The sequence below is a fragment of the Anoplopoma fimbria genome, chromosome 24, assembly GCF_027596085.1.
Source record: "Anoplopoma fimbria isolate UVic2021 breed Golden Eagle Sablefish chromosome 24, Afim_UVic_2022, whole genome shotgun sequence".
Lineage (NCBI taxonomy): Eukaryota > Metazoa > Chordata > Actinopteri > Perciformes > Anoplopomatidae > Anoplopoma > Anoplopoma fimbria.
The window spans coordinates 19,097,476-19,112,978 of record NC_072472.1 but is presented as its reverse complement, the minus strand read 5'-3'; the positions used below and the strand labels follow the sequence as shown (position 1 = coordinate 19,112,978).

The window sequence follows — 15,503 nt, the reverse complement described above, 5'->3', positions numbered from 1 at the left end:
TTTTTATTTCATGATATCACTTTTCTTTTGGCCAATCACAGGCCCCCTTCACTTTGATTCAGAATAATTTTGGAATTTTCATTGTTCTTGCTAACAGGTGCTTGCTGACTACATTTTTGTAGCTGGGAGCAGATTTTGGTGACATAAAGACAAAACTGTCAAAAAGAATATTTCAAAATATAAGATTTTCAGGTAAAAATGATATTAGGTTATTTCTTAATTTACTGTTTTCAGAACTCATAATTTTTTCAATATTGTATTATCTATTCAATATTGTTTGGGGCTCATAGTAGTCTGCAATACAGTTCGAAATAAAACTTTGTCTGACTTAAAATAATTGATGCAAATTATCTGCAAGTATACATTAACATTAATAGGGCAGTGGCTTATGAATTTAGTTAAAAATATTTTAGGTTTAGACTAAACATTGTGCTACTTTTGAATTACTGATTTTTTTTACCCGAGTAGACCTCATTTCAGGAATGTTGATTTTCCCCGACTGCCTGTTAGTTTTGTTACTACTCTGTCGTTATTTTCATCTTTATGCAGAGCTTAATGACATAATTTCCTAGCATATCTCTGCACAACATCAACGTGAGCAGAGGTCTGATGGGCCTGTATGGATGATAACACCTGTGTGGGTGTGCAGGGCCTTTAACACATTAGACTGCAATATCTGAGAAGCTCCAGGACTCTGTTACACCTCCATCGATCTGCCAAGGCATCCACTTTACACTTTAATCTAATGCCCCCACCCGGTGCTGAAAAGCTTTTAAATCATGAGAGGAAGTCAGCTAACTTATGAGGGTGTAAAGTAAGAAAGAGTGAAAGAAGAATGTTATAGGCTGAAGGAGGCATATAGAAGAATGCAGACATCTGTCCACTAATGCCTTGTAGAGTTGATGAAGCAAAAGTATCAGCAAACAGATCACTATTTACACATTCAGCAGCAGATGGAGAGCAACTTTATCATTTGTGTTTCCATTTCCTGGTGAAAATATCTTGCACTTCAGCTGCTAAACGCTCCGCTTTGCTCACTAGCTAGTTGCTAACTGTTACTGAGTATTTAATGTAAACTGAGTTCATCAGGGCTTTCTTGTTAAAAACAGCTGCCTGCTGCAAGTGGAGATGCAACTGTTTACAAAAAAAAAAAAAAAAAAAAAGAAGTAAAGCTTAACAGACCCCAGAGGAAGTGCAGTCAAAATTTAACTTTGTTGCTTCATCACCTCAAGTGACACCTTTCGTATCATACATAATTTATATGATCCATCGAAGATATAAAAATATTGCTCAGGGCAGCTTTAAAACTTGCTTACGTCCTTCCTCATGTCTCCAAGACTTGTTGTGGAGACATTCAGATAACGGCATCACACATCTTCTCAGGTGCAGATTTTAAATGGGCCTACCTACACAGCCAATAAAGAATCATAATGGATGCATAATGAATAACATCGCAAGGACCAGAAGCACCTACATTTACTTCTGAAAACTTAAGAAATACTGATATGAAGAAATTGAACTGTAGCTGCACATCAGGAGCAGAACATTGTAAGGCTGATATGATAACACAACCTTAACATTTCACATTAACACCTGAGAACATTTCAATTACATGCTCAGAACAATTCTTTTCCAGAATTACTTAAACCCTTTACTAAAACCTGAATGAATGACAAATGAAAATAATGATAAGTTTCCTTTTATTGATAAGAGCAAGCTTAGTCTTTTACATCATTGACAATGAATGAAATGGTGTATGAAACATATTGAAATATACTCTGGTACATTACAGCCCACTGGCCATTTTCTTAACATTTACACAAACTTCTCAAAGACCAGCTAATGTCTCTACGTGGATGAGGAATTTCTATTAACTTCTCCTCAAATATTATGAAGAAAACAGCTATTTAACCTCAAGTTGTTTAGAGTTGATTTATCCATTTTGAGGATGATTTTAAAAAGCACTATGTTCATTCCAACACTCATCATGAAAATAGTGATACAAACAGATGCATTCATGTTTTTAAACTGTTTTAAAATTGTTCAATAGAAAAGTTCACTATCGGATAGATCGCACAAAGGCGGTCATTCATTTCCCCATCTTATTACAAAGCCTGAAAAGTATCTCTTGCTTTATTGTGTTGTGCACTTTAATATGAAGTCTTCTGTTCATCAATGGCTCTTCAAATATATGTAAAGAAAAATAAACGGGAGAAAAGCTATCAATTATGGTTAATGAGTTTCAAATGCTTGAAAAGAAAAGAAAACTGCTTTACTGTGGAATGGAATAAAGAATGATCGATCCATTTGCATCATGTTTTAAAAATTAACACCCGAATAAATATAAGAAACATTATGTGGAATGCATAAATTACATCTGGGAAAAATTATTGCAAATGTGATGCAAAAGCAGCAACTAAAAGTTTCACAAGTAGCCTTGCTGGTGAAGTATTTCCTTGAAGAGAGTTTGCATTTTACACTCCTCTGGTAATCCTATCAAAACCTGAAATTATCTGAACCCGCAGGTCGGCAGACGGATCAAAACAGTTTGACCATGCTCTCTCTGGACTTGCCGACTCCAACCCACTTCACTGAAATGAAAAGGAAAAAAGACAAGGTGTGACTGGCAGGTTTGGCAAAGCATTTACCAATCTGGCTGCAGTCCATCCATTAGTTTAAAGTGGCTCTTTACAAACCTGGCACTTGCAGGAAGTCCTCGATGAACCGAATGTAATTTTGTGCCTGAGGCGGCAGCTCCTCGAAGCTCCGAGCGGACTCGGTGCAGCAGCACCAGCCGGGCAACGTCTCGTAGTCCACCGCCACCCGCGTCAGCACGTCCATGTTTGCTACGGCAGAAGCACGACGGTAACAATGAGAGAAAGACGATGCGTTTTATTCTGGTTTACAGTAAGTGATTCATCACAAGACTGGTCTAAACAGCTGTCCTTTACTGGTATTTACAGCCCTTATAAAAAAAGGCATAGCATAGTTTATTATCTGATAGGGTGTGATGAGGTCTGATCATTTGGCCGATTGTTATCAGCTAGAATTTGTTCTTAATAGTTTGATTGGTGGTCTCTATAAAGGCCGCTAAAAAGAGCCGATCAGATGGCGCAAAACACAAAAGACAATTTCTCTATGCGCCAGTCAAAAGGCTTCACCAGATTTGAGTTGTAGGTCTAAAGCAGCATGTTCAAGGTAGGACTTTTGAGCTGTTCTTACTACTAAATGTATGACTAATTGTTGGAAGACTGCAGCACAACCAGAGAGAACTTCGAGGAACAAATGTGGATAAGAATAGGAGCCACCTCATCAAACATGCAGCACCAAGAAGATGATAAATATAGGAGGGAAATCAGTGATGACATGCTGGCCGAGAGCAGCTGCACTGTCACAGAAATAGAGAAGTTGTTTCATCATCCTCTGGTTCATTAACTTAACAATTCAATTTGCGCCATTTGGCGGTGAAAGCAGAGAGAGAAACAGAAGATACATGCGCCCTCAAATCTGCTGCAAAATAGATTTTCAAAAACCCAAGATACTGCATTTCCTGCTCGTAAAAAAGCTGACCCGTGTAAAATAAGACATTAAGGAGCATGAAAGCTTCGTTCATTCACCTTTAACCAAAGGCTGAGTAGTATTTCTGAAAATAATAAACCCTTTGAGAATACAGGTCCTCTCCTGTGTTTACAGTAATCATGTTTCTGCCATTAAAATGTTTCTGGATCAATGGATAGTCTTAGACATGAAAATGACATTATTTTTAAATTAAAGATCAGGACATCAAGATAACACATGACCATTTACACCTTGTACTGTAGTCATCTAGTTCATACAAAAAAATAATCGTCCACTGATTTATGACATAACAAACAAACACCATTTCTCAAATATATAAGGATTTGCTTCTTTACTGTTACTGTTTTATAGGTTTCACATCACTGATACTTGTATAACTTTGGATTTTTGGCTGTAAAGTCAGACACAGAATGCAATTTAAAGATGTTATGTTGAGTTTCCGTAACTTGTGAAATGTATTTTTAATGATTTTCAGGTCTTCCAATCAATTAATTGTACAAATAATTGACAAAACGAATATTTTTGTATATATCATCAGTTACAGCTCTACTTTTGAATCAATATCTGCTGCCTACCTTAAAGGCAATGTTAAATGTTAAATCCAAGACAATTTCTTCTGTAATGGGAAAACATTGAAATGGTTATGACTTACCGGGGAAACTGGGTAGAGATTTTCCGTCAACCTTATAGGCCACGCCCACTTTTATCTCTGATAGCGTGTCCAGAATGTCGAGCTTTGTCAGGGCAATTCTGCAAGGAAAGAAGTCACTCCGTTCAACTCTGATGATGGTGGAGGGTCAGAGTGCATCATAAAGTTTAACAGCATCTTCAGTAACTACATCAGCAGGTGGGGATAATATCGTGAAATGGGGAGACAGTTCCTTACGCAGAGAAGCCATTGACCATGTGGGCGTATCTGACCAAAATCAGGTCCAGCCAACCACAACGCCTCCTTCTGCCCGTCGTCACACCGACCTCTCTCCCTCTGGACTGTAACAGATCTCCGGTCTCCTGAAAAAAATAAAAATACATATTTACTTTAAAAATCCACAAGATAAATCAGCGATTTTTAGGGATACCGTGTTGATTCTGCTTGCCTTGACGCCTTTATTTGTGATGTGACAGTCAGATGTACATGCTCTTTTCCAGTAACGTCCTGCTTGAGTTTACAAACTCGCATGAGAAAGCTGCCCAGTACAACCACACTCCTCCAGCTGGGGGTTAAGTGTCTTCTTAAAGAGCGCAGAGCTGGCAGACTTCTTTTCCACTTTCCCACAAAAGCTTCTTCCAGTAACCCTCTAGATTTGCACTAACCTACGTCTGACCACAAGTCCGTCTCTGAAGCTGACCTCGATTCCTGAAAAGCTGATGTCCTTGGGGTCTTTTTGGCTCACGGCAGAATCTGAATTTACCCACTTTTTAAAACTACTGCCATTTAAGTGAGGTTCTATTTAACAGTTACTGAACACAGGGTCACAGGTCAGATTATTTCCTCTCCATCTCTCTGCGGCACTGCTGAGCTGTGCAGCACCTTACACTACTTTATATATGAAACCGTTTGTCTTTGTTCATTGATATATACACACGTGGACAAAATTGTTGGTACCCTTCCGTTAAAGAAAGAAAAACCCACAATGGTCACTGAAATAACTTGAAACTGACAAAAGTAATAATAAATAAAAATGTACTGAAAATTAACTAATGAAAATCAGACATTGCTTTTGAATTGTGGTTCAACAGAATCATTTTAAAAAACAAACTAATGAAAATGGCCTGGACAAAAATGATGGTACCCTTAACTTAATATTTTGTTGCACAAGCTTTTGAGGCAATCACTGCAATCAAGCGATTTCTGTAACTCTCAATGAGACTTCTGCACCTGTCAGCAGGTATTTTGGCCCACTCCTCGTGAGCAAACTGCTCCAGCTGTCTCAGGTTTGAAGGGTGCCTTCTCCAGAATGCATGTTTCAGCTCCTAACACAGATGTTCAATAGGATTTAGATCAGGGCTCATAGAAGGCCACTTCAGAATAGTCCAATGTTTTGCTCTTAGCCATTCTTGGGTGTTTTTAGCTGTGTGTTTTGGGTCATTATCCTGTTGGAGGACCCATGACCTGCGACTGAGACCAAGCTTTCTGACACTGGGCAGCACATTTCGCTCCAGAATGCCTTGATAGTCTTGAGATTTCATTGTACCCTGCACAGATTCAAGACACCCTGTGCCAGATGTAGCAAAGCAGCCCCAGAACATAACCGAGCCTCCTCCATGTTTCACAGTAGGTACAGTGTTATTTTCTTTGTATGCTTCATTTTTGCATCTGTGAACATAGAGCTGATGTGACTTGCCAAAAAGCTCCAGTTTTGTCTCATCTGTCCAAAGGACATTCTCCCAGAAGCTTTGTGGCTTGTCAATATGCATTTTGTCAAATTCCAGTCTCGCTTTTTTATGATTTGCTTTCAACAGTGGTGTCCTCCTCGGTCGTCTTCCATGAAGTCCACTTTGGCTCAAACAGCGACGGATGGTGCGATCTGACACTGATGGACCTTGACCTTGGAGTTCACCTCTAATCTCTTTGGAAGTTGTTCTGGGCTCTTTGGTTACCATTCGTATTATCCGTCTCTTCATTTTGTCATCAATTTTCCTCTTGCGGCCACGTCCAGGGAGGTTGGCTACAGTCCCGTGGACCTTAAACTTCTGAATAATATGTGAAACTGTAGTCACAGGAACATCAAGCTGCTTGGAGATGGTCTTATAGCCTTTACCTTTAACATGCTTGTCTATAATTTTCTTTCTAATCTCCTGAGACAACTCTCTCCTTAGCTTTCTGTGGTCCATGTTCAGTGTGGTACAAACCTTGATACCAAACAGCACAGTGACTACTTTTCACCCTTTAAACAGGCAGACTGACTGATTACAAGTTTGAAGACACCTGTGATGCTAATTAGAGGACACACCTTAGTTTAACATGTCCTTATGGTCTAATTATTTTCAATCTTTTCTAGGGGTACCATCATTTTTGTCCAGGCCATTTTCATTAGTTTGTTTTTTAAAATGATTCTGTTGAACCACAATTCAAAAGCAATGTGATTTTTATTAGTTAATTTTCAATATTTCTTTTATTTATTATTACTTTAGTCAGTTTCAAGTTATTTCAGTGACCATTGTGGGTTTTTCTTTCTTTAACGGAAGGGTACCAACAATTTTGTCCACGTGTGTAGTTCTGTATTCTTCTCTGGATGTTTTGGGACTGGTGTGATTATCTTTCGACCTTTTGCTGTATTTTCCAGTTCGAAATTGTTCCATCAGCATAAGGAGATACAAATCTGTATGCAACTCAAACCTCATCAACAAATTCAACTTATCCATATAGAAAGATATCTTATCAAGTTATATGTCCTATAGTTCTAGAAATTATAATTCATGTTTGTCCTCTGAATGTTGGTTCAACATCTAAAATACCAACATTACAACCATCTTAAAACTAAAACATATTTTGCTGTTGTGAGTGTGGTAACCTGACAATAACATCACATATCTCCTTTCTCCCAGTGTAGCATGCTGGATTTCTTTTACAAAACGCTGCTGCTGAGCGCCTGAGAAGCAGGCATGATGAATTTGATCCTTTAATCACAACATTGATCACTTCTCGGCCTGATAACATTAATCTGTAATTAGCAGGACCTCATTTCATCAACGCTTTGAGAGATAAAAAAAAAGCGTATTTTTTCAAATGTGTCTTTACTCACATTATCCTGCTCTGTTGGGAAAGCACCAACGCCCACCCGGGTGGTGTACGCTTTGACGACACCGTACACTCGGCCAACGTATGATGGAGGCACGCCAAGACCAGTGCACACTCCCCCCACGGTGCAGTTAGATGACGTCACGAAAGGATACGTCCCTGGACAGAGAAACGTTGGTTAACCTGAGGAGGCAAAAGATCCAATCCCTCTTCATAATTAATTCCACAATCTCCCTTGGTGCTTACCAAAGTCGATATCCAGCAGAGCAGCATTGGCTCCCTCCACCAGGATTTTCTTACTGGGACCGGTAAGAGCTTTGTGCATGAAGTAAACCCCATCAGTCACAAGGGGACGCAGCCTCTCTGCATATCCCTGAAAAACAGTGACCAACAAGTTACTAAAATAATGAAAACACTGAATACTGTGTAGCAATAAATACCAATTACAACTGTTGACCATTCAAACTCAGGTGAGAGGCAATAGACTACGAAACTAGTAAATAAACAATAATCTTGATTAATGCATTGTTCCGATTTCATATTTGTTCCTTTCTTAAAAAGGGGCATTACCGTTCTAAGATGCAAACAAATATCAGCATTACAAAGGACAACGATTATATCATTCTTTTCATACACAAATAAAGTTATTCGTCACAGAAGACATTTTAAATTGTCACAGTAGTACATGCATAGGTGTTAGTAACAACAGTAATGATTTCTCTGTTATTGTGTCTCAGTGAGCCATCATAGTGAGCCAGTAGGCACAAGACCTAGAAACTGAGGCAGCTAAATTCACATTCATTCATATTATTTTCACATGTGCATTTTCCTGAAAAGTGAAAATGTCTTCCATGAAAAAGGTCTATTGTCACAATATGGATGCAAGGCATCTGATTGAGTGAAAAGATACTGTGGGTATATCCCAAGTCTCTTATTTGTCGTTTCCTCGCTCCTCGATTGAACCGGAAGTCGTTTCGCACCGCCATATTGACGGCCGTCCCAAAGCTCGTATTTCAGCACCAAGGAGCGCGGATCGAGGAGCGAGGAAGGATAACCGAGGAGCCATGAGCGAGGATGCACGAGAGCTTCCTTCCAGGAAGTGTTGTGAGGGCCGACACGCCCCCTCATCGTTCATCAGTTATCTGATTGGACGCTGCAGCCGATCGTACTGATCTGATATAACTCATCATCACTGGAGTTTAATACCAGAGTGATGACAGATTACACACTGAATGGATTAAAGTTAGAGAGTTAAAGAGTTAGAGAATCTGTCTGTCTGTCAGTAGAAACACTTTTTACATATCTTAATTTCCATTCATTCATATGAGGCTAATAATTCCTGAGTGTCAGGTTGATGAGTTATGTAATTCCAATTTACCCATAAACATTGAGCCTAATAAATTAATTCCAGTGTTTAGGAGAAAACATAATCATATTCTGGATTATTTAATAATGACATCACAATCCGAATTTCAAAACATACAGACGTTAATAATTAATAAATAAGACAAACGCATTTCGCCGGTAGAAATCGGTCCTGCGCTTATTAATTAGTACAGTGATGATTACTTTGTGTCATTATTAATATTAGTACAGTGATGATTACTTTGTGTCATTATTAATATTAGTACAGTGATAATGTGTGCAGACATAAAATCAAAAGTCTCTCCAGCTGTTAAAGCCGACTGACAGCGGATCAGCTGTGATCAGCGGCCGCCGTCATCAGAAACAGACGTCGCTTCACGTGACGCTACAGAGGAAAGGACGTCTCATGTCTCTTAAAACACATTTCCTCGTTTCCTCTCTCCTCGCCTGGTTTCCTTGCGTTTCTCCATGCATCCCTGGTGGGCGGGACTAAGGCGCAAGGAAAGGACGCAAGTGAGGGAATCGAGGAGGCAATTTAAAAGACTTGGGATGTACCCTGTGATGTCATTCTGTTAATATTTCCTGGCTCTGACGTGACAACCTGTCCTCACCTTCAGCTGCTCCAGTTCACCGTCAACGTCCAGGTTAAGTTCCGGATACATCGTCAGGAAATGTTCAGCCAACATACGAAACCTGCGAGGAGGACAGAGTTTAAGAGGCTGCTTACACATGTTTGTAAAAGTTTATGTGCATCCATTGGTATTCAAATACACCTTCACAGACTAAGTGCACATGATATGCAGCGCAATCAGGCTTTCATAGTACTACTGTTTCAGGTGCTGCCACTTGGTGGCCGGAGAAGATTCAGACACTACAATAATTAAAGTAATGCATTATGACACCCACAAAATAAAACTATGTATACCATAAATGTATTCCATAATGTGATTAAAATGTTCTCGATATGTATTCCTCAACTCAAACTTGTATCTTGGGACGACCCTAACATTTAGGGATTGAAACACAACTATGCTTTAAAAAGAGATACTTTCAGAGTGCTGCAAGTATCAGAAAACCCCATCAGCAGTCTCTAACATTTGAACTCATTTTCGATCACTGAAGATTTGGCAACATATAATGAGATTTTATAAGATTATGATTATTTGTTTTATAGAATACAACCACTCCAACTTCAGAACAGTAAGCATCATAATATACACCTCACAGAAGTAAAAGGTATACAGTATTTAAACTAATTAGTATAGATTTACTGTTTTTACTCACTTGCCCTCAAAGACCTTGAAATCTGAGACAAGGTCACAGACTCGCAGACCGTTGCGAGCAGCTTTGGAGGAGTAGGCCGGTCCGATGCCCTTTTTAGTGGTTCCCAAACTGGAGAACAAACAAAAACGCAACATTAATAACCATAACAACCTATTTGTTTAATAGAATACAAACACTCCAACTTGAAAACAGTAAACATCATAATATATAGCTCACAAAGGTTAAAGATATACAGCATTTAAACTAATTAGACTAGATTTACTTTTTCCCTTCTTGTTGCTGACGCTGCTGCTCCTGGATTCCATCAACAGCTTGATGAAAGTTGAACACTAGCGGCGGATAGAAGGGACTGTCAGTAAGAGGACATTTCTAATGCAAAAATTATGAATGAGGAAATGCTTACTTACCAAGGTGGGCACGATCAGAAATCTTTAATCTCTCCTCCCATCCTTGTAATCCTGCACATAATACAACAAATCCACATTTCATGTTGGCTGTACCTCATCCATATAACAGTTATTACCTCAATCTACACATTTCATTGCAGCTTTCCAACGTATTAGGTGACGCAAATATGTTTTAGAAGCCAATACCAATATAATGTTTTTTGCTTTCATGTTATATGATAATGATGCACATTTTAAAAAGTCGTAAACAAATGCAAATACAACATACCTTATACTTTTTAAACCTGCCTCTAATGCTAATCAAGTGTTTCAAAACACCATAAGTTTGATTCTATTGCTATTCTGCAAGACACTGCACCCCAATAGTGTGATAAGCAGTTTGGCACCTTGCATGGTCGACTCTGCCATCAGTGTATGAATGCGTGTAAAAGGGGTGCAATGTTGACATGTAGCGTAAAGCACTTTGAGAGGTCGGAAGACTAGAAAGGCCATTCATCATACCGATACCGACACAGCTTTCTAAGGGGAGGAGAAAATGTTATTAAATCACTGCATCTCTCCTATTTAGAACACTTTACCTTTGCCTTTCTGCAGGTTCTTATGAGCTTCGTCAAACAGACCTGGTAGGTGTATCACAACTCCGTTGCCTGTAACGCAAAATGAAAATTAGACAAACCTTGTGAGAAATAAAAGTCACAAAATTTCTTATGAGGAACAAACTGCTCATGTTTTCTCTGAGGTTTCATTTATATAACACAACCCCTCTTTTTACACATGACTTTAACAACAGTTCCTTTCATGGTTCCTCTTTCCATGAGTTCATAGTACTAAAAAAATGGATATACCAAAAAGAGGAAATGCTCAATCCAGAGAACACTGCTGTAAGTGTTACAGCTGTATGAGTTGTTTTTTCTGTTGGTACACATGCATACTGAGTTTAGCTAAATGTAGGTGTACTAGAACTTCCCGACCTACCAGTCAAAAGTTTGGACAAACCTTCTCATTCAATGGTTTTTCATTATTTTTTTTTTTCTACATTGTAGATTAATATTGAAGACATCCAAACTATGAAGGAACACATATGGAATTATGTGGTAAACAAACAAATGCTCAACAAACCAGAATATGTTTTATATTTTAGATTCTTCAAAGTAGTTGAATGAGAAGTTGTGTCCAAACTTTTGACTGGTACTGTACAAGACACAACAACAGATAAAGCCGTCTTCTGTGTGATAAGGCTGTCTGCTGTTCTTTTGATGTCCAACTATCTAAATCATAAACAGATTTTTATTGTTTTATTAGGATCTTTATCTTCCCGCGAAACTTCCAAGACTTTCAAAACAAATCAAAAACACAAGGATGTCCTCGTACCAATGAAGGAGACAGCCTTCTTGTTGAGCATCCCACTGGGCAGCAGGTGGAAGTCGTACTCCACCGAGTCCACAACCACCGTGTGACCCGCGTTGTTGCCTCCCTGCAAACATAACAAACACGATTCAGACCTCAAGCCTGCTTCATTGAACGAGGTCAGAGTATTGAGCCTCTGCAGTGGCAGTGCTTCTAGTTAGCTGTGGTAAGCTACAAGCTAATAGTAAAAATGAATGAATGTCACTGTGTGGGAACAGCTGGGCAACAACAGGCAGTCAGTGCGTTACATAACAAACAGATCCGGTTATCGGCATGTGGAGGTCACGTGCTGGATCCAAAAAACACGTTTTGCTACCATCATAGCAAATAAAAATAAATAAAAAAAAATGAACAGGCAAGCGGTTGTTACTAGCATCAACGTAGCACTTCCACATCCGGGAGGTCAGACAAGGTTGTTGACGTCGGATCCAGATCATTAATATTAAACGGCGGCTAGACGGGAACGGTTTTCACCTGAACTCCCGCGTTACGTTTAAATAACACCTAAAGAACAGCGCCGCGGTACGACGTAGACATGCTTGGAAGCTGACTGTGACGTTACATCGACAGTGTGGTTGAATACCTGGCACCTGCATACAATATCCGCATCCATTGCGAGCAAGTCCACAACTTTCCCCTTCCCCTCGTCGCCCCACTGCGCCCCGAGCACCACGGTCACTTTGTTCTGCGGCTCCTTCGGGACCCGGAGAGAGGACTCCCGCGAGACGCTCTCCCGCGGCCGCTTCACGACCGGTTCCCCGTTCAGGGAGACTGCCTCTCGTCCGTTCACGGTAGCCATCGTGCTGTCGGATGCCATGCTGCTGCTGCTGCTGCTGCTGCCCCTCCTTCTACACAACGGAATATCGTTTTACCGCGTTTCTCTGCGTCACGGGAAGTGCACCTCTGCCGCGTCACCACTAGGTGGCGCTGTTTCTCCTTGGTCTCCTTGGTTGTGTGTCTAATACATGTACATCCATTAGGCACAGTTATCATTGTTCATTCTCCCTATTATTCTGTTAAACTGACTATAACCAATTCATTGACACACACAGCCAGTATATGTAACTCGGTGTCTTTGTTTGTTTTGCTAATGAATCTCAAATTAAAGACCCCCGTTGATGAAACCTCACATTTCACGAAGAGTACACGACACCGTGTGGTTCACTGCTCTCCACTTCCGCATTCGCTTTTTATCAACGGACAGATTACGCAGCTTGAACGTGCCTGGCAGTTATATTCGACTTTTCGCTTTCAACAGCTCAGCTCTAATGTCTTCTCCGCACTAGGCAACAGCCTTTGTTCACCAAGTTTGTTGCTATTTGATAAATTCCATTGGTAATGTGCACGATTTAAGGCACATCGTCATTTTACAATGATTTGAGTGATACTAGCATAGCCCTCGTAAAGAGGTCCTGTGTCCTAACGTAGTCTTCAAGAGTAACTCTACATTGGCCTTAGTGACAATAATGACTTGGAAATATAAGGTCTGGTGTCTTTGCTGAACACACCCAACACTGACTCAATACAGCAATGTGTCCATTAGGCTGCCAGGTGGCAGCAAAGGCAGCTGTTTCATATTGTGTGTGTACTCCTGGTGCATATTCCAATGTAAATTTGCATTTAATAACTCAGCAAACAAGGTGACCTAGCCCTCGTAAAGAGGTCTCCAAGGCTGCCAGGTGGCAGCAAAGGCAGCTGTTTCATATTGTGTGTGTACTCCTGGTGCATATTCCAATGTAAATTTGCATTTAATAACTCAGCAAACAAGGTGACCTAGAGTGTATCTGTGGCCAAGTTATATTGCAGCAGGTTAGTTTTCTGGACCAGAACTCCCTTCCTTCGGTTGTATTTTTTTAGTAATTTGTGGTATCATAAGAACATGCACTCAAAGATTTATATATTTGTGGATAATGTATTTAACTAATTCATATTGCTCATGGGCATGGGGTCTGTGCACACAGACTTTATACAATAACTGAAGCTGATCGTCTTCCACCCAGTAATTCACTGAAGGAGATATACAGAGTGGAGGACTGTACAGGTTACTCAAGTCAGGTTACTGGACTAGTCGGCCCTTGATTACTGCCACATGGGGACACTGCGAGATATATATATATAATTATGATATTATATTATTGTATTATAAGGAAAACCCGGATAAAGTTAATGGCCGAGTCTCTTATTGGATAGATTAAAGCACGGCAAGACATTTTGACACGTACGGAGTGGACCCACTCAGCAGCAGTGGACTAGCTGCTGAGAATTATCAATATTTTCTTGTAACTTGTATACTCAGTAACATAAATATGTGCCATTGTGAAAATTATTATTATTATTATTAGAATGCAATATTAAAATTGTGGCACGACAGGGTTACAGCTGATACCTACTTGCCTGACTGTGTTGACGCATAAGTGAATAGCGCCCACTTCTGCTTCCCCCTAAGGTAAACGCTGGTTGCTCAATCAGATCTGTATTCATTGCTTGCACTGTGAGTGCTGTTAGCACCGTTAGCTGCTAGAGGTCAGCTCAGCCGTCCCCATTTAAAGAGCCGTGTGGAGGCAACCCACATGCTATGAATTTGGTATTTAGTACCTTTAAGATGATTTTTTTTATACACATTTGTTTGGGATTTCAATTAAAGGCACTTTCCGTGTTGACAAATTCATATTTTATTTTTTATTATTATATGATCAGTTTAATGTGTAAATAAAACTAATTATTTTGAGATTGGAAGCCCTGAAAATGTCAAGTAGACTGCATCAACTTGTTTACATATCATAGTTATTTTTGCTTAACCTTCTGGCATTTCAATCCCTTTAAAATCATTTTCAGTTGCATAAATAAAAGTGACTTGACTAACTTTGGCAACAAATAATAATCTTCCACAAACCAACAGAGGACAAATGACAGACTCAGTCGCGTATAAAGTAACACATTCAGATTTTATTCATTGTAAAACATGCTTAAAAACAACTGTGATTCACGTTAAAAGCCTAAAAGTCACAGTTGGATCGTTGATGCGCCGTCTGGAGACTCATCCATGAAAAACATGTTGTTGATACATTCTGTAGGCATTCAGAGGGACAAACACAGCAGTGGCCTACAGAACTGACAGGCAGGTGTTACAAACACTGGCTGTCAATTCATAGGTCATCACCTTGTGTCCCATTGATCTTCAGCTGCAATTTAAAATAAAAAAGACTCAACATTTAATCGAACAGCGAGCTTTGCAACCTCTCAGGAAGAGCCCGGGCTTGGTGTTGTGTTCGGCGTCTCTCTGCAGGCAACAGCACCTCCACTGGAACAGACACAGCTTCCACATGGAGTTGCTGTTACATCCAGCGAGCACCAGAAGACTTCCCAGCTGACAGCAAACTGCTTCTTCTTAAGTTGTTCTCCAAGTCAGTCATGTAACAGATGGACAAACCTATTAAGACACTTCCAGTGTTGGACGTCGGCGTGGAAATACCTGAGAGATGGAAGAGAAAAGGAGCAAGAGAGCCACCGAGGTTAACTCAGGATTTAGACTTGGAGGCAGTTGCTTTAGTACAAGAGGAGTCTCCACTTGCGAGTGACTTTGACCCCGGCAATTTCCTCCTCCCAGTTTTATTGCCTCAAGTGGACGGCATCATTGCTCACACTCTTCCAACAGCACGGCCAAAGGGCCAAGGCCCGTATAGATAACACAGATTTTATGGTTGCTGCCAACATGAGGG

At 40.0% G+C, this 15,503-nt stretch overlaps 1 protein-coding gene across 1 annotated transcript; it reads right to left on the bottom strand.

Annotated features, from left to right (window-relative positions):
• Positions 1-1,683: 1,683 nt before the first annotated feature.
• Positions 1,684-12,921, bottom strand: adssl (adenylosuccinate synthase, like). Its single transcript, XM_054625277.1, has 13 exons — positions 12,368-12,921; positions 11,749-11,851; positions 10,956-11,024; positions 10,378-10,428; positions 10,233-10,299; positions 9,971-10,078; positions 9,298-9,379; positions 7,568-7,694; positions 7,326-7,480; positions 4,466-4,590; positions 4,232-4,329; positions 2,697-2,846; positions 1,684-2,591 (listed from the first exon to the last, which is right to left on the bottom strand). The coding sequence occupies exons 1-13, from the start codon at positions 12,599-12,601 to the stop codon at positions 2,539-2,541; spliced, it is 1,422 nt and encodes a 473-aa protein (XP_054481252.1). The 5' UTR covers positions 12,602-12,921; the 3' UTR covers positions 1,684-2,538.
• Between the last annotated feature and the right edge of the window lie 2,582 nt (positions 12,922-15,503).